Raw genomic sequence first — 17941 nt, 5'->3', positions numbered from 1 at the left:
GCATACGAGAAGGCGATGAGTACAAGACAGCTTTTCGAACAAAGTATGGACACTATGAATGTTTGGTCATGCCCTTTGGGTTAAACAATGCCCCAGCCACATTCATGACAGTAATGAACGACATCTTCAAGCCTTTCCTCGATAAGTTCGTCATCGTTTACCTCGATGACATCCTCGTTTTCAGCAGATCCCTACATGAGCACAAACAAAATCTTCACCAAGTTTTTTAAGTTCTCCGTGCAAATTCTCTCTACATCAACATTGAGAAGAGTGAGTTCTTCAAGACCCAACTCGAATATTTGGGACATGTTATTTCAGCTCAAGGCATCTCTGTGGATCCCAAGAAGGTCGAGGTAATCCGAAACTGGCCTACTCCTAAGAATGTTCATCATGTCTGCTCTTTTCTTGGATTGGCAAACTTCTACCATACAAAGGTCTATCAGCTTAAATCGCAGCTTCTATGTCTGAATTATTGAAAAGCACAGCGGTTTTTCAATGGCTTCCCGAAACAGAGTATAGTTTCCAACAACTCAAGCAAGCACTCACTACCACACGAGTTATGGCTATTGCTGACCCAAACCTTCCATTTGAGGTCATGACCGACGCTTCCGACATCGCTACAGGAGCAGTCTTGATGCAAGAAGGCAGAGTTATTGCTTTTGACAGCCATAAACATTCTGATATCCAAACCCGATACCCGGTTTATGATAAGGAGTTTCTTGCCGTTGTACATGCTTATCGCTCTTGGAAACATTTTCTCATGGGAGCCGACTCGGTGGTCAAGACAGACCATCACTCTCTAAAGTATATCTTTACTCAGCCAGTCATGAACGCTCGACAAACACGCTGGGTTGAGTTTCTGGCCAACTTTCACATGACCATTGAGTACATTCCAGGACTACGCAATGTAGTTGCAGATGCTCTCAGCAGGTTAACTCTAGCATCAGCTATGGTAATCCCTACATTATCTGTGGATGTTCCGAATTCATTCAAAGGAAAGTATTTCAATGATGAAGACTCAAAGCAATATCCTGACATTTTACAGCAGTATTTTCAGAATTTACCTTGATATTTTCTACATCAGTTCATTATCTCCACCAGGGTCTTATTTTGAGTGGGAGGGGATGTCACGATCTGTGACGTATTCCTTTCTCTATTTCTAGACTTATGGATGGTTTGATGAATGGACACTTGTGGAAGGGTATGCCCTTTCGACGGGACACTTCCTATGAGGCACAACCCTTGCCCTTTCGACGGAACACTTCCTATGAGGCACAACCCTTCACAAGAGACATTCTATTGAAGAGACATTCCTATTGTAATGTACCCTCTCATCAAGGGTCACACCATTCACAAGGGGTACACACCTCTTCATGCACATACACTTTGGAGTACACACCTTTTCATGTGTGACTCTTCACTCTCTATATAAGAGAGGCCCAATTGTATGGATGACACACTACAGATACTACAGACATTCAAGCAATACAATTATTCCTTGTTCTCTGCTATTTCAGTCTCCTTTCTGTTCCTTAGCACATTTCTAAATATAGTAAATCTAGGATTTCTTACAGCCTGGACAGAGACATGCATGCAATTAATGTTGTTCTCTGCTGACAAATATGCATCTTCAAGCAGAATTGAGAGTGCCTTAAGATTAAAGCATGCTAATCTCATTTATAAGAAAATATACTCTGAAAGTAGTCCTGCAAATTAAGCATTCAAAAATGGTTGCATGACTTAGCTAAGAGATTTGTGAGAGATAAAGGACTTGCGTGTTAAGGCTCCTTTCATGAGCCTCGTCTAAGATAATCACTGAGTATTGTCTAAGCTCAGCATCAGAAAGGCATTCGCGAAGAAGACACCCATCTGTGAGATACCTGAAAACAAAGAAAAGGAAGAAGGCAAGAAGCAGAACTGTTAGCAAATGAATAATGTTTTGGGCAGCTTGCCAAATCTGAATTCTTCCTGTAAACAACAAAAACATATTCACGAAGATGAAGATGAAGTAAAACAATATGTACATCCTTTTTTAACAAGAAAATAATCTTGTGCATGGATAAACATATGTACAACATGCAAGGACCAGCAAATGATATGTTGATGTCAACCAGCATAGCCAGTCTGCCAGTACTTAAGTCACGTGTAACTTCTACGACAGATCATCTATGTCAAAAACACAGTTTCTAACTTCTCAGAAAGTGACAATGGAGTGGGAAGTGTACATCCCCAAGATCTTGATCATATAGGCGAATATAATCCAAATTACAAAAAATATATTAGTATGTATCATTATAGTTCAAAAGAGTCAAAAAAGTAAATATTAAAAGTCGCCGACAAATTCAGAAGACCAAGATTAAAGACAATACAAATGGAAGGACTTGGAAGAAAAAAGCAAAGCAAGCACATGACATGCATTACATCCAGATTAACTAAGCCAAAATTATTTGCACTCCAGTATAGCTTATATACTGTTCCCTTGCATGCCTGTGGAAATTCCTCCCTCACCTCACCTTCTCGTGCTCCCCTTTCTACTACTTCTTCCCTCACCTCCTCCTCCTAGTTCCATGGTTGTTGCTGATGCTTCCAAACTAGACCGGACCCAAACCCAGACCAGATCAGTTCCAAACCAGACCTTTTACGCCCCTCATCGCTTTGGCAAAGGTTTGGGCTGCCTAAAGCATTCGAAGACTCTGGGCTCCCAACAGCAACTAGCTTAAATGGCAAGGATACCTGAACAGCCACAAACACCATTTTGAAGGGTCACTTCAAGGCTTCATTGACGATCACACTACTAGTGTTCCCAATGAAATGTCAACAGTCTTGATCAACGATCAGGAATGATCACGCTACCAAAGTCTACATCAACAATCACACTACTAAAATCAATCGCTACCAAAACATTGATCGTTACAACAGCCCTTAGCAATGCCTTCCACTCCACGGAATCCTCCCCACCCAACCCATTAATTCCTCCTCCTTCCACATCACCATGGTTTCCATACTTGCTTCCTCTTTGACAATGGATCCTTTGGCCTAATTCTTGGTGATTGCTCCCTGATCAGAAGCAAATTGGATGCAATTTGAAAACTGCCTGCTCTTCTGTGTGGCTCTTTGCAATCAAGCACTGCTCTATGGGTTGGGTTGAAAGGCAAGTTGAGTGTAAAGATCCTCCATGGTTGACTAGAGGAGGTTGGCGATATAGCAGAATTGACTGATGTCAAAAAATGATTGACATAGGACAACTCCCCTGCAGAGATCACTCTAGTAAAGCGAGCGATCGAAAAGGAGAGAGAGAGAGAGAGATTATTGATGCCACGGGAGACTATAGGTCTATCGGACAACAAAAAACCCCCAACTAATACATCTAATTAGGGAGGGCACAAGGCAGCTCCCAAGGAGTGCAAAGCAACTCCAAGTTATTTTGATTACTTACATTGTAAACATTGAGAGAGGAGGACAACGAGAATGAGGAAATGACGATGAGAGAGATACATTACTAAATAACCAAATCGACCAATTGGTGTTCTTGAATAAAAAGAATATCGATATAGTGCAATGTGAGGACTGCTGCCCCTCAGCCTTCTCTCCCTCCTCGGAGCCCCCTCGCCATCACCTCCCGCCCTCTCCTCCCCGACTCCTCTCCCGCCTTCGCTGCCCCTCCTCTCCATTTCTTCCCATGCCTGTGCTTCCCTCTACCCGGGTCTCCTACCCCGTCTCTTCCACCGCCCTCGTCGCCCCCGCCTCCGCCTCTGCTGTCCCCCTTTGCCACCCGTGCCTCCTCCCACCTCCTCTGCTGCCTCCGTCGCTGCTGCCCCCTCCGCCTTCGCTACTCCTCCTGCTCCCCTCGCTGCCTATTCTGCCCATTCTGCCCCCCCGCTGCTATCTCTGCCCCACCTCCCCCCGCTGCCCCCCGCCTCTTCCCGCTTCTGTCTTGCCTCCCTTCTCCACCTCCTCCTTCCCGCCCCTCACCTCATCTCCGCCTCATCCCGCCCCCCCTATTCGCCTCCTTCCTTCCGGTTCTCCCTCTTCTTCCTTTGCAGCAGGAGCATTTGTGTTTGTTCGGAGGTGGAAGATCTTGGTGGTGACCTTTGGTCTGGCCAGAGGGGCTCTATGGTAGCACCCTCGAATCCCACAGCCGTTAAGGTCCTCCTTTCACTAGCCGATAAGCAACACGTACAACAAGCTATTTAGTCCCTCCAGGACAAGGCAATCGTGGGCAGAATTGTGGGCCTCACACCCACAAGGCAACAGGTGCGAGAGTGGATCCAGGCGAGCTTGGCACTAGAGGGTGACCACATTCAAGAGGTCACCATCTCTGGAAAAGGCTTCTTCCTCATCCAGCTGAGCTCCCTCGATACTGCCTCAACACTTGTGGAGCAGAGTCCCATCCTCCTTGGCTTGCATTTGGTGTACCTCTTCCCTTGGTACCATGGTTTTACAGTAGAGAACATGGACACGACACACCATGCTCCCTGTTTTTCGGTTACGCTCCGCTCACTTCCCAGGGCTCCCAAAATAATATAGAGCCATCCTCCCCTCTATTGGTTGAGCATTTGACACTGTGCTAGAGTCTCTGCCAGATTTGGCTGCATCAGTGGTAGCAAATGACAGGGTCCCCAAGATCAAACTGGTGGTTGATAGCCCAGAGTCACTGATCCACAAGAGATTTTAGACCTGACCACAAGTTTTTACAGCCAGCTCTTTCAAACGGAGAGGATGACTCCAACTTGTCTTGTGGCCCATGAGGTAGTTTGGGATCACGTTCCAACAGTAGTCTCGCAGGATTTTGTGCAGCAGTCTGGAGGAGCCTTTCACGGATGAGAAGCTTTGGGAGCCCCCCAGAGACGGATGGGAGTCTAGATGGGATTCATTGGCAGATGATCAGAGTGGTGGGACATTCGGGGAAGGAGTGGCACATTAATCGTCCCATTATCCCAGAGCAGGATGCCCCAAGATGGCGCCTCTGGCTTTGGGAGGGTAGGCCCTTGAGGGAGGTCTAGTGGGATCCGGGAGAGTGATTCTGGCCTCCAGGGGTGGCCTTGCCGAGCAGGTGGACGAGGTGTCCTTTTCCTACACCACACGGATTGAAAGGAGGCTTCAGATGGACTCTTCCATGTGGACCCCTGCCCACAGAGGCTTGCATATCGGCCCGTGGTTGGAGCAAATACGGATGGAGGGGCAGTGTCATTGTTGCTCTGCTAGTTTTCTAGAGACGATCCCTCACTGCCTCTCAAGCTGTCGTTGCGCAGCGAGGATTTGGATGGAAGCCCTCAAGATTATGACCTGTATGCAGAGCCTTCAAAGGGACTACACGTGGGGGATTGTGGCCTCGTTGACTGAGGGAGGACACACATTCCAGATTGATGAGATCTCCCTAGCTTACCGGATATGGGGTCAGAGCATTCAAAGGATAGAGCTCCATGAGACGGTCCCTCCGAATAGCCTCTTTCCTCTTCCTTCAAAGGACACCGTATGGGAGGTAGTAGCCAATATCATGCGTGGAACATTTGGGTTGCTCATGTTGGAGAATAGGAGGGAATGAATCACTCAAACCTCCACCCAAGATCTCTCCCACTCTTCCACACACTCAACTCAGATAGATGATCACAGATGCAATAAACACTCACTCAGAGATAACTTAAATGGAGAGAGAGAAAGAGTATATTCATCCACCGGATGGTGGGCAGAAACTGGCTCCAAGGGAGCAATACAAGACTCAGCGAAGTGCTGAGGAAAACTGATGGAACTCTCTCTCACAAACTGAACCAGCTCTGAGTGCACAGCACAGCCTAGGAAGGAGGCTTTCTGTCCTGCACTGGATGCTGGAATGACTGAAGGAGTGGGCCTTTTATAGGCGCTTCCCAGGCCCTTTGGGTTGACCGACCAGGCAGGCTCGGTACCCTGTCTGGTGGCCGACCAGATGGCCCTGGAAATCCGACCAGGGTTGGCCCTGGTCGGTGGCCCTGGTTGGGCCGACTGGGCCTGCCACAGGCCCCTATAAAAGGGTGCCCTGTGCAGCCAGTCCATGCAGCTGTAGGCGCCTCTAAGGGAGGCACAAGGCCCCCTATTTCTCTATTGCAGGCAGCAACCAGCCCGTGTGCTGGTTGCCTATGATGTCAGCCTGGGTCTCTCTCTTTCCCAGCCCTCCTACCTCTCACTGCCCCTTGTCCCCTCAAATCAGGGGCTCACAGGTGGGCACAGTGAATTTCTAACACCCCCCCTCAATGTCACAACTGTGGGCCAATCCCCATGCGTTTGATGAGGTGCTCCATCTGTTCTCGAGGGAGTGCCTTCGTGAAGAGGTCGGACAAGTTGTCGGCGATCGGGCAGTAGATAAGCTTGATCACGTCGTCGATGATGAGCTCTCAAACAAAGTGGTAATGAACTTCGATGTGCTTGGTCCGCGCATGGTACACTGGATTCTTAGCAATGGCTATGCAACTCTGATTGTCGCACATCAGCACTGTTGCATCCTCCTGACACACGTCCATGTCCTCCAGAATCCACCTCAACCACAGTGTCTCACAAGCTGCTGTACACGCGGCTCTGTACTCTGCCTCTGTAGATGAACACAGATGCAATAAACACTCACTCAGAGATAACGTAAACGAAGAGAGAGAAAGAGTATATTCATCCACCGGATGGTGGGTAGAAACTGGCTCCAAGGGAGCAATACAAAACTCAGCAAAGTGATGAGGAAAACTGATGGAACTCTCTCACAAACTGAACCAGCTCTGAGTGCACAGCACAGCCTAGGAAGGAGGCTTTATGTCCTGCACTGGATGCTGGAATGACTGAAGGAGTGGGCCTTTTATAGGCACTGCCCAGGCCCTTTGGGTTGACCGACCAACAGGCTCGGTACCCTGTCTGGTGGCCGACCAGATGGCCCTGGAAATCCGACCAGGGTTGGCCCTGGTCGGTGGCCCTGGTTGGGGCGACTGGGCCTGCCACAGGCCCCTATAATGAAAGAGCCCCCATTGCGTGCCTAATTGCACTATGAGTCTTGCGAGGCAATGGGGCCTCAAGCCTACTCTGCCTGCACAAGCCCCAAATTTCTTCAATACCCACAGACTTACTGCAATGTATGCCCAAAAACTCCAACTGTGCTCCCAAAAAATTTAAGCCAAACAATGGCTATATGCAAAGAAAGCACCTACAAATGAACCTTATAAGTAGAACCCTACTCAAGAGACCTACATCAGTCCGTACAATACGGACTGTACTGCTGTACGGACGTTGACGTGACCTGTATGATGAAAGTACAATAAATTGTACGAACGGACTGCATGTGTACGGAGTACAGACGATCTGCAGGCAATACGGATGATCTGAGAGCGGCGCCACACGTGCAGGCACGGACGATCTGCATGCAGTACGAGGGCACAGTTCGGACGGTCAGTCCGTACGTTGTACGAACGTCAAGGTGTACGGACGAGTGCTTCACCATGAGCTTGTACGGAACGCTTGCTGTTGGGACTGTACGGAATCCGTACAGTCGTACCGACTGTTCGGAACGATGATCTTAGGCTGGAGTGGCAGACTGGAGCAGATGTGGGAGGTGCCCTGTGCAGCCAGTCCATGCAGCTGTAGGCGCCTCTAAGGGAGGCACAAGGCCCCCTATTTCTCTGTTGGACATAGTTGCCAGTCAAAACGAAAATGGATAATATCAGGAAACAGAGTTTCCAGCCCCCGCCAAAACAAAAACGGAAGAAACGGCAATATGGTACAATTTATGCATAAAATTTTATTTTTTATACATAATACAACTATCAATAGAGTGCAAATTATACATAATACAATACTTGAAGCATCATGCATGCTTCTATGATTCTAAATTCCTATGATGATTGATCTATCTTGTATCACATGTGTCATGAACTAAGTTCTAACTTCTAACTTCTAACAAGTTTAAAGTTACAACAATCCAAAGTTTGAGTGGGAGGATGGAGAGGTGAGAAGGAGGATGGAGAGGTGAGAAAGGATGGAGAGGTAGAAGGAGGATTAGGAGGTGAAAGAGGATGGAGAGGTAGAAGGAGTCGGAGGAGGATGAGAGGTGGAAGAAGGATGGAGAGGTAAGAGAGGAGAGGTAGTGGAGGGATGGAGAGCAATTGCCAGCCTGCAGGATGGAGAGGATAGAGAGCAGGCTGCAGCTTGTAGGGTGGAGAGCAGCCTGCAAGATGGAGGGATGGAGAGGAGAGCAAGTGCCAGGGCTCAGGAATCAAAGATGGAGAGGCTAGAGAGCAGCAGTACAGGAGCTGGCGGAAACGACGACAGAAGGCAATGAATCGGCGAAAAACGGTTTAATCAAAAGAGGGAAAAAAACAGTTTAATCAAAAGAGGGCCAACCACCCCCAATAAACAAACAAACAAAGCCAAAACAAACCAAAAATAAAAAATAAAACAAATCAGTAATTACGAAACGCCGTTTCTTCGAGAAACGCCGTTTCTTCGAGAAACGCCGTTTCTTCGAGAAACGCCGTTTCTTCGAGAAACGCCGTTTCTTCGAGAAACGCCGTTTCTTCGAGAAACGCCGTTTCTTCGAGAAACGCTGTTTCTTCCTTTCCGTTTCCTAGCAACAAACAGGCGTTTCTTGCAACTAATTTTTACAGAGATCCCCTAGGCAGTGAGCTGGGTTTCTCTGGAACAGGCCGGAAACGCTGTTTCTTCCTTTCCGTTTCCTAGCAACAAACAGGCGTTTCTTGCAACTAATTTTTACAGAGATCCCCTAGGCAGTGAGCTGGGTTTCTCTGGAACAGGCCGGTTTTTCTTTCAGCCTTTTTTGGTTTTTTCCATACTCAGCACCTTCGGGGCTGCAGTTTTGTATAAAGTCTTTCAAGCATTAATAGAAGGTTCTTTTCTTTTTGGGGGAAAAAAAACCAAATCGACCAAGCAAGGGAGTGAGAGATAGAAAGAGACAAAGAGACAAAGAGAGACAGAGAGAGAGAGAGAGAGAAAAGAAAGAAAGATGTATTAAGGTCTGCAGGAGGCCTCGCGGGCCTATGAGACAAAGTACATAACCAAAAGGTAGCTCATGCAAGCCACGAAGGGCTGAAGCAAAGGGCTCACTAAGGCCCTTGCTGAAAGCTAAAATGCTAAGCTAGCGAGCAAAATAGTAGAGTACCAAAATACCAGAAGAGTATCATATGCTCACAGCTAACGCTCCAAGTACATGCCCAGGTTCCATATATCCAGGTAACCTGGTGGCTCTCTGATGAGATGTGAGGAGCTTTCGTATGTGTCTGTCGAGCTGTCTCCCGATGCATGGTCTCCTCGATCTCTGTATCCGATGAGCTATGTCGAGGGTGACGCCTCATCTCTAATGGTCAACTCTGAGGAGGGCTGAAATAGACCAAGACCTCGATTGTGCGTTCTCTGGTCCCACTCCGTGTCGCATGGTGGAGTGCGTGTCTCTTGTCTGGCAGCATCATGGTGGAGACTCCCACTGCTAATCCATGATGCTCTCATCTCATCAAGCCTTGCCGGCAGCTGACTCAGATGCATAGAAATCTGCAACAAGTGTCTGTGCCTTGTCGATCTCGGTGACCTGTGGCATCAATCCTTGCCGGTCTCTGGTATGTCACATCAAGATATCTCTTTGTCGTCGCATCTCAATCAGATAGAGCCCAACACAAACCTGATCGGCAAATGGATCAGCCATGTAAGAGGACCAAAATCATGCCCCTCTTAAGAGAGGCAGTAATATCACCCTCGGATCTCATAGTAGACTGGGCAGACACATAGAAAGTGCTCCTCTGTCTCGATCTCCCCCATCTAGCAAAGTGTGCATATCCTCTGCTCTCTGGGAGAGGAGCTCTCCACCAAGATCCAGTTCTACCATGATCACTTCCACAAAGGATCTCAGAGCACGGCCTTGTCATCAGACCTCAGTATCTTGAGGACAGGAGAGTTTCACATGCACTGAGGATCACCATTGGTCAGTTATGAGTCTCATCACATCAGCTGCGGATTGAGACAGGGAGAGCTGCAGGCATACCCAGAGAGCAAAGGACTTGCACACTATGCCAGATGGGGGAGATCGAGACAAAGGAGCATTTTCTATGTGTCTGCCCAGTCTACTATGAGATCCGAGGACGATATCAATGCCTCTTTCAAGAGGGACATGGCTTTGGTCCACTCACACGGCTCATACATTTTCACGAGCACGTCTGTGTTGGGCTCTACCTGCTTGAGATGCGCCGACGGAGAGACACACTGATGCGACAAGCCAGAGAGCAGCATGGACTCATGCCACAGGTCACCGTCGACAGATCACAAACTTTTGTTACAAATTTCTATGCATCTGAGTCGGCTACCAATGTGGTTGAGGGAGAGGAGCTTGATCAGATGAGAGCATAATGGATCAGCAGTAGGAGTGTCCACCACGATGCGGCCAAACGAGGGACACACTCCCCGTGTGACAACGAGAGAGACTAGATCACGCACGATCGAGGTCCGGTCTATCTCATCCCTTCTCAGAGGCGACCGCCAGAGATGAGGCATCACCCTTGACATAGCCCACCGGATCCAAAGGTCGAGGAGACTACGCCCTCCCCCACGTCGCGAGACAGCTCGACAAACAGAGATACGAGAGCTTCTCACATCTCATCAGAGTGCCACCAGGGTACCTGAATATATGGAACCTGGGCATGTACTTGGAGCGTTAGCTGTGAGCATATGATACTCTTCTGGTATTTTGCTACTCTACTATTTTGCTCACTAGCTTAGTGTGTTAGCACTTTTTGCTTTAGCTTTCAGTTTTCAGTCTTCAGCAACAAGGGTCTTAGTGAACCCTTTGCTTCAGCCCTCAGTGGCTTGTATGAGGTACCTTTTGGATTCTCACTTTGTCTCATAGGCCCATGAGGCCTTCTGCAGACGCTAATCTCTCTCTCTCTCTCTCTCTCTCTCTCTCTCCCCCCTAGCACCTAGCTCTCTGCCTCCTGCCTAGCGCCTAGCTCCACCACTCCAGGCGGCGTCCACAACAACAAGAGCGGCGGCTCACACAACAGCAGTAGGGCGGTGCACATAGCAGTAGGGGGCAGGTCGCGCACATAGCAGCAGGGGGCAGGGGTGGGTTGCGGTGGCTCCAAGGTCAAGCTGCCGGGAGGAGGGAGATCCGTGGAGCAGTTCGCAGCCTTGGGGGGGCAAAAACAGCTCACTCTCAGCCCCAGACTGAGCTGAGCCCTGGGTTCAGTCTGAGGTGTTAGAGGCCCCCAAAATACTCATAGGCCGCCATGGAGCTCTCGAAGGCCTCTATGGAGAAGAAATCTGCTATCTCAACTCCTACCTCGACACCTACAACGAAGAAACTCTCCTTTGCTGCCATTACTAGTTTTGCCCCGACTCCCTCTCCTTATGATTTGAACTATCAAAGGCAACGCAGCAAACTCACAAGCTTGAACCTACAGGAACAAGTTTACTATCTACAACAAGAACTCAAAGAGACTAAGGCTCGACTCACCTCTCTGGAGATGAAAGTTTTCAATATGGAGAACAAAGGAAAACAGGAAATCATACAAGAAGTATTACAAATACAAAGTGAAGCAGCACTCGAACCAAAGCTGGTAACCAAAGTCCAGGACTTAGTTAGCATTCAGGTCAAATCAGTAAAACAGGAAATTACAGCCAAAATGGACAACAAAATCAACACATGGGATGTTTATGAAGAAGTACAAGAACAGGAGAAAAGGGCCAGCAAAATTTAGATTCTACACATAGGAGGATTACCCGTGGGCTGGCAGGATGGGAGCATGGCTGAAAAGCTGGAACATGTCACAGAAGCAATTCCCCAGATTGAATGGGACTCAAAAGATATGGTTGGTGTCCTCCAGGCTCCAACAAGGGACACAAGCCCAACTAGTTTTGAAGGACAAGTTAGCAAGAAGCAAAATTCTCAAGCAAACCAACAAGTTGAGAGGCACCAAGATATAGATTTCAGAGGAGCTCACCCCGACTCAGCTCAAGATGAAAGCCACAGAATTAGCCAAAGTGAAGGAAGCTCGCAAGGAAGGTAAATGGGCTGTTTACAGAGATGGGAAAGCACTTATTAGAGACTTCAAATCCAAACCCAAAGACCCTCAGTCTTAAACTAATGTAATGAAGGCTACTTTCTCGAACATAGTATTAGAATCTAGATATGTGCTATAATAACTTCGAGCTGAGATGCCATGTGCACTCCTCGACCCTCTTGTGTATCCAGACGTTGTAAGTCATCTTTTTTGGTGTGTGCTTTGTCCCATAGACCCGTGAGGTCTCCCGAGGACCTTAATATTATTTCTTTCTTTGTTTCTCTCTCTCTCATGTAGGAATGAAAGAAAGAATTAACAGAATGAATGAATTATTTAAAACATTAAAAACTAAATGAACCCCTTACACTTATGTACCGCTTCCTACAAAGATGCAAATTATATTCCTACCTTAGAAAGCACATGCATACTCAATCAAACTCTCTTTTGAAACTAAAAGACAAACACCATTGATTATGGAATCCATACACAAAATCAAATATCTTGTACACGAATAAGGTAATCTGTAAACAAATCCTGTTAATTTCTATTTGTAGCACTGTGATTAAGAGTACAGGCATGCAGCATCCTTTCTAGCCACACACAGCTACGTATAAACTGAGCAACAAAACATGTGTAGATACACCACCCATGTGCTGAGCAACAAAACTTGTCCTTCCGGTTTAATATCTCTACTCAAGTATCATACACACCAAAATTACACTCATGGCAACATTGCAAGATTGTAATGAAGATGAAAGAAATTAATCCACAGGAAGTCAAGGGTATACTCACTTGATGCAAGTTTTGTCTGATGTTCGATCCTCAAATCTGATGGAATAGCCAACCTCCTCTCCCACCCGCACATTTAACTCAAATGCTACTCGTCTGTAAAATTGGCAGGGCATATTAAAGAGGTTTAACCAATACAACACCATGACCTCTATACCTTCACTCAGGCTATAAACCTCAATTAAGCGCTTGTAAATCTCAGGTGTATTCACTGAAGGATTTATAGAAAACCTCCTTACATCACAAAAGAAGTAATACAAAACACATGGAAATGACTTCTAAACAATAACATAATTTAATGCAAGAACCAATGTCTGGGCCCCTGAACCAATGGTTTCTAAAAGCCGGTGAGATTGGAAATAGCACTCAAATGCTGGTTTTTAAAATCAAATCCCTGATAAGAAGGTGTTTCCTTTGTGTGCTGATCCTGTGTAAATATTTATGAAGAATATATTCTGCAAAGAACCAACCTGCATTAACCTGCATAGCAACTTGGTGGGAAAATAGAGCTTGGAAGAATGCAAGCATCCTGTCTTATCTAAGTCACTCTTGTTTTGCAAATCATTATGAAAAATAGATATGACTGAGCAGAAGGGGACCAATGTGTGTGCACGCATGCCTGTTTGCACACGCACCTTTTTTCTTGTGGCCCAGGAACAAGGGGCATGATCTGCAAGCAGCAGCCCAAATTCACTGAATCTTCCTGCCTGGCTGGCTGCAATGGAGTTGCAGCTATATGAACTGGCTCTTGGGGTAGAATTCGGACTTTTTCTCCATCATCTCAGGACAAATCTCTTCTAACCAAACTACTGTACCCTGGTGGAGGTCTTGACAATAATGGTGATTGGACTAAATGAGGTGTTGACTGCTCCATGTGCCTCTATCAAGCATGTTACCTTTCCAATTGCCGAACTTTGAAGATAAACGGCAAGGGCTACAAAACTGTCACCACTTCTCTGCTCTCTTACTCCCCTCGCTGCTGTGAAGTTTGAACAGTCACAAAACTGCTCCAATGCAAATGATTGGCTTGAAAATGACTTCAAGTGGCTGCAATTTTCAACTAGGGGTGAAGATCTTTGTATGAAGCGAGTAGCTCCCCATTTTGGAGGGTTGAAAAGCTGCTCCTAGCTGGATATTTTGGAAATAGACTGAGACCATCACCCTTCCCAGCCTATTCTGTGCTAAGTCTGAAAATTAAAGTCTGTACCTTGCCCACCTTTGCTAAGCTTTTACACTGGCAGCTAGTCTAGCATGAATGTCAACTAGGACTTCTATCTTTCCCACATATCTCTGCTCCAAATAGTGTATGAGTGCAAGGGCCAAGGTCTACAGCCCACCTTCTACCATCGCAGGCTCCAACCTGCCATTTTTCCTTCAACTGTTTTAGTTTATTATGGCATCAGCTAGTTCTGCCTTCAATCAGCATATTTCAGATCATTGATCAGCAATTGCAGCCAACATATCATCAGCTGTTCTATCTTTAATTAGCAATTTATCCCACCAATTGACATCTATACAAAGGTTCAGACATCCATCATTAGCAATAGCAACTCGCAGTACGTCGTGATTGTCATCACATGTACTTAGTCGCCAAGCCCGGACATACATAGCCATCATGTATACATAATCATTGGTCTGTTCCACAGTTTTCCCATTCGTAATTTCTTCCCTAGCTAGTCCTAAGTTCAGTGCCCTAAGTGTGAAATACCACTACTTTTAACGTTATTTTAATTACTCCGTGAGGTAGAGGCAGGGCTCAGCCCCTGCTTCTGGTCTTAAGGCGCGTCCGAGCGCCAATCCAGGCAGAAGACATTGTCAGGTGGGGAGTTTGGCTGGGGCGGCACATCTGTTAAAAGATAACGTAGGTGTCCTAAGATGAGCTCAACGAGAACAGAAATCTCGTGTGGAACAAAAGGGTAAAAGCTCATTTGATTTTGATTTTCTGTACGAATACAAACTGTGAAAGCATGGCCTATCAATCCCTTAAGTCCAAGGTGTATTATAGGTGACTTTCCATTGAGCCACAGCAGTCTTAAAAACAATGGTCGTATTGGACCTATTCTATGACTACTTCGCAAAGACGGATTTCCTTTCCACTGAGCCATAGATTGTGACAGTGATAGGCAAAGAATGTTCATAACTTACACCATGCTCTTAAGGTCTTAGCGAATTGAAGAGACACTTTACGACAATGGGTGAGACCAGTCTTTCGCAAAGACTCTCTGGGGCAACAGAGAACTATCTTATGAAAGACTCTCCTAAACTTGACAAACAAGGACACTATAAGACGCTTTAAAGCTAAGTGGGAAACCACCCTATGTGTCCTAAAAGTCCTACCTGTCACAATTGTGTCTTGACCGTCTTAAAATTGCCAAGTTTGCCCTTCCGAAGTTTGCCTTGACCATCTTAAAATTGCCAAGTTTGCCTCGATCGTTCATTTTGGAGCTACACATATAAATCGTCAGCTATTTGTATTGCTGGCTGCACTCAGCTAATGAATGATTTCGATCATACCTTAGCTCTGATTTCGGTTCCATCTTCACCACTGGATGCCTAGGATGTGATCTACCAGTTTGGTAGATTTGTTGATCAAAAGAATAAATTAGTAGATGATATATTTTTCTAGACTTGTTTGCTTCCCAGCTGATTCACAAGTGCAATCATGATCCTTGCTTGCTTGAGCATGGTGAATTAACCACTTGCTGAAGGTCGTGCTCACGGGTTGCTTTGAATTCAGTGATTTGGGGACGGAATAGGGCTTTCAAACTTGCATTACATTAAGCAATTCCTAGTGCCCATTGGTTAGAACAGCAAAAATAGGCCCAAACGTAACACAAGAAAATATGATTAAGTGAATTTCTGGGAAAGAACGTGATTGCATATGCTCTTAGTCATAAGGGCATGGTCCGTTCTTTTCCCCTAGTCCTGGCAACCACTTAGACAGAGTTGCCAAACCGATACAAGTAGGAATATTTGTGGTTTCGTGCAAGATGATTCACTACAATGAATAGTTCTTTATAATCGCAGCTCATACCTGCCTTCAACCTATAGGATTGGATCGTCGTCCCTCTAATAGTAGATCACAATGAGAACACAACGGAGAGCTAGCAGACAACACTCTAAGAGTGCTGACCCTACAATGTGCCTCACCCAACCTGCTGTAATTGCTAGCCCCTGCCGGAGGGCCAGGTGGCAGCACTGCCATATCTGCTGCTGCTACTGCTGCGTAGACCTGTGTATGCTAGCTGTGGGTGAGTAATGTGAATACTCTATACTGGTCCCCACCTATTCGTCATCGAGGAATCTCTAGACCCTGCTGTCTATCGGACAAACACGTGACCCCAAACATGGCATTGACTCCCCCTAGCACAAGAGGTACCCACTAAACAACTGCTCACTTCTCTCAAAACAAGCCCAACACCTCCTTCCTACAATAACTAGACATCTTCGACTCTTGGCTTGTGTTTCATTCCAGGCCTCATTAAATCAATTGCAGCAAGTCATGCCAGGCGCCCCTCCTTTGAAAGCCCAGCCTTCGTACATAGTTTAATTCAGGTGCTCGGTAAAATAAATCACATCACTCAGCATTTCCCTCTCTAGCTGTTCAACTAGCTAATTTCCAAACTCCATCAATGGGCTTTCCTTACCCTAAGGTTAGACATGGAGCATTCCTCCAAAGCCATGGATAAAGAGTCACCGCATCCCTTACATGATATGAATGAAACGAAATAAAGTATTGAACCGTGGCAACCCATCTAGAACTTCATATGAAGGCCACTCTTGCTTATTTTCGTTCCAAGACTTCGGAGACACAAATCAAACGTGCCTGGCTACGGAAACTGCAGCAACACGACGAGGCTGAGTGACACCAATTATGCCGGAAGTTGCATAGCGAGCCTTGTACAATATCTGGGAAAGCTGAGTGGTTTTGCCCGACCCGGTCTCTCCGATTAGAACAATCACGGAGTGCTTAGACACCGTGTCCAGGATCTGAGCTTCGAATCGGTTCACTGGAAGGTCGCCCGGCATGTTTGAAAGCTAAGTTCTTGAATGAGCCATGGAGAAGGAGAGTACTAAACAACCATTGAGCTTGTAAGTCTGTCTTAGATTCCGTATGTTTGTTACAATGTTCTTGTGTTTGTTTGAAGTGCCTCATTAGTGCTATAGTGAAGGATTGCAACTCTTTTACGAATCTCCACATGAACTCTAAATTTGTGTTTCAAATTGCCATTTATGTTCTTGCCTTTGTTGGCCTGCCCTCTTGGTTAGCCTTAGCAATCTTTCTCATTTTGTAAAGCATGAATTCGGAAATTTTAGGATTAATTTGCTTCCTAAATAGGTGCGATGCTTTGATTGGCTAGTGTCAAGTGGGAGTTATGTTCACTTATGGCTTTCAGACGAGTTCAGCAGCGAGCATTCAAGACTTAGGGCCCCTCATTTTTATTGTCATTTCATATCTCTCTCTCCATTCACTACCTTAGCAATCTTTCTCATTTTGTAAAGCATCAATTCGAAAATTTTAGGATTAATTTGCTTCTTAAATAGGTGTGATGCTTTGATTGGCTAGTGTCAAGTGGCAGTTATGTGCACTAATGGCTTTCAGACTAGTTTGGCAGCGAGCATTCAAGACTTAGGGCCCCTCATTTTTATTGTCATTTCATCTCTCTCTCTCCATTTACTACCTCCTTTGTTTTACATTTTGGGTAGGCCTTATGAATTGCAAAGATCATTCATTTATTTCTCTTGTTTCAAATTGTTACAATGTTCTTGTGTTTGTTAGCACTACCTCATTAAAAGGAGTGCTATAGTGAAGGATTGAAACTCTTTTATGAAATTCCACATGTAATTTAAAAAAATTTTAATTAAGTTGTGTGTTTCAGATTGCCATTTATGGAAATTATCCTATAAAATTTGTCTTTAAATAACCCAATCTCTTGTAAAAAATGGATTGCTTTCTCTTTTACATATAAACTCACCATCCCCCTTTCTTTATTGGGTCTTCCCATGGATAGAAATGGGGGCCCACCCCTTTACTTGATACTAGGAGGCAATGCCTATGCGCTTGTGTACTCTTTTTTTTCTTTTGTTGCCTACTTGCAAAGGGCTTTTCTTTCATCAAGTAATTTGCTTATTTTTTGGCATTT

The 17941-nt window shown here is 45.9% G+C and overlaps 1 protein-coding gene across 1 annotated transcript in view; it reads right to left on the bottom strand.

The window, feature by feature from the left end:
• The window catches only part of LOC147889048 (RNA helicase family protein), a 154621-nt gene extending 136991 nt beyond the window's left edge, over positions 1–17630 (bottom strand). Inside the window, exons 1-4 of the mRNA XM_087392839.1 lie at positions 17584–17630; positions 16624–16948; positions 12801–12893; positions 1776–1880 (exon numbers count right to left, since the gene is read on the bottom strand). Coding sequence (XP_087248965.1) covers positions 1776–1880; positions 12801–12893; positions 16624–16826 — 401 coding nt within the window. The 5' untranslated portion in view covers positions 16827–16948; positions 17584–17630. The remainder of the gene's footprint in view (positions 1–1775; positions 1881–12800; positions 12894–16623; positions 16949–17583) is intronic.
• Positions 17631–17941: the final 311 nt, after the last annotated feature.

This window comes from Dipteris shenzhenensis, chromosome 21, assembly GCF_047967505.1.
Source record: "Dipteris shenzhenensis isolate YYH24624 ecotype China chromosome 21, Dip_SZ_1.0, whole genome shotgun sequence".
NCBI classification, from domain to species: Eukaryota; Viridiplantae; Streptophyta; class Polypodiopsida; order Gleicheniales; family Dipteridaceae; genus Dipteris; species Dipteris shenzhenensis.
Note: the sequence above shows the minus strand (reverse complement) of the source record. Positions and strands in the feature narration are given on the sequence as shown.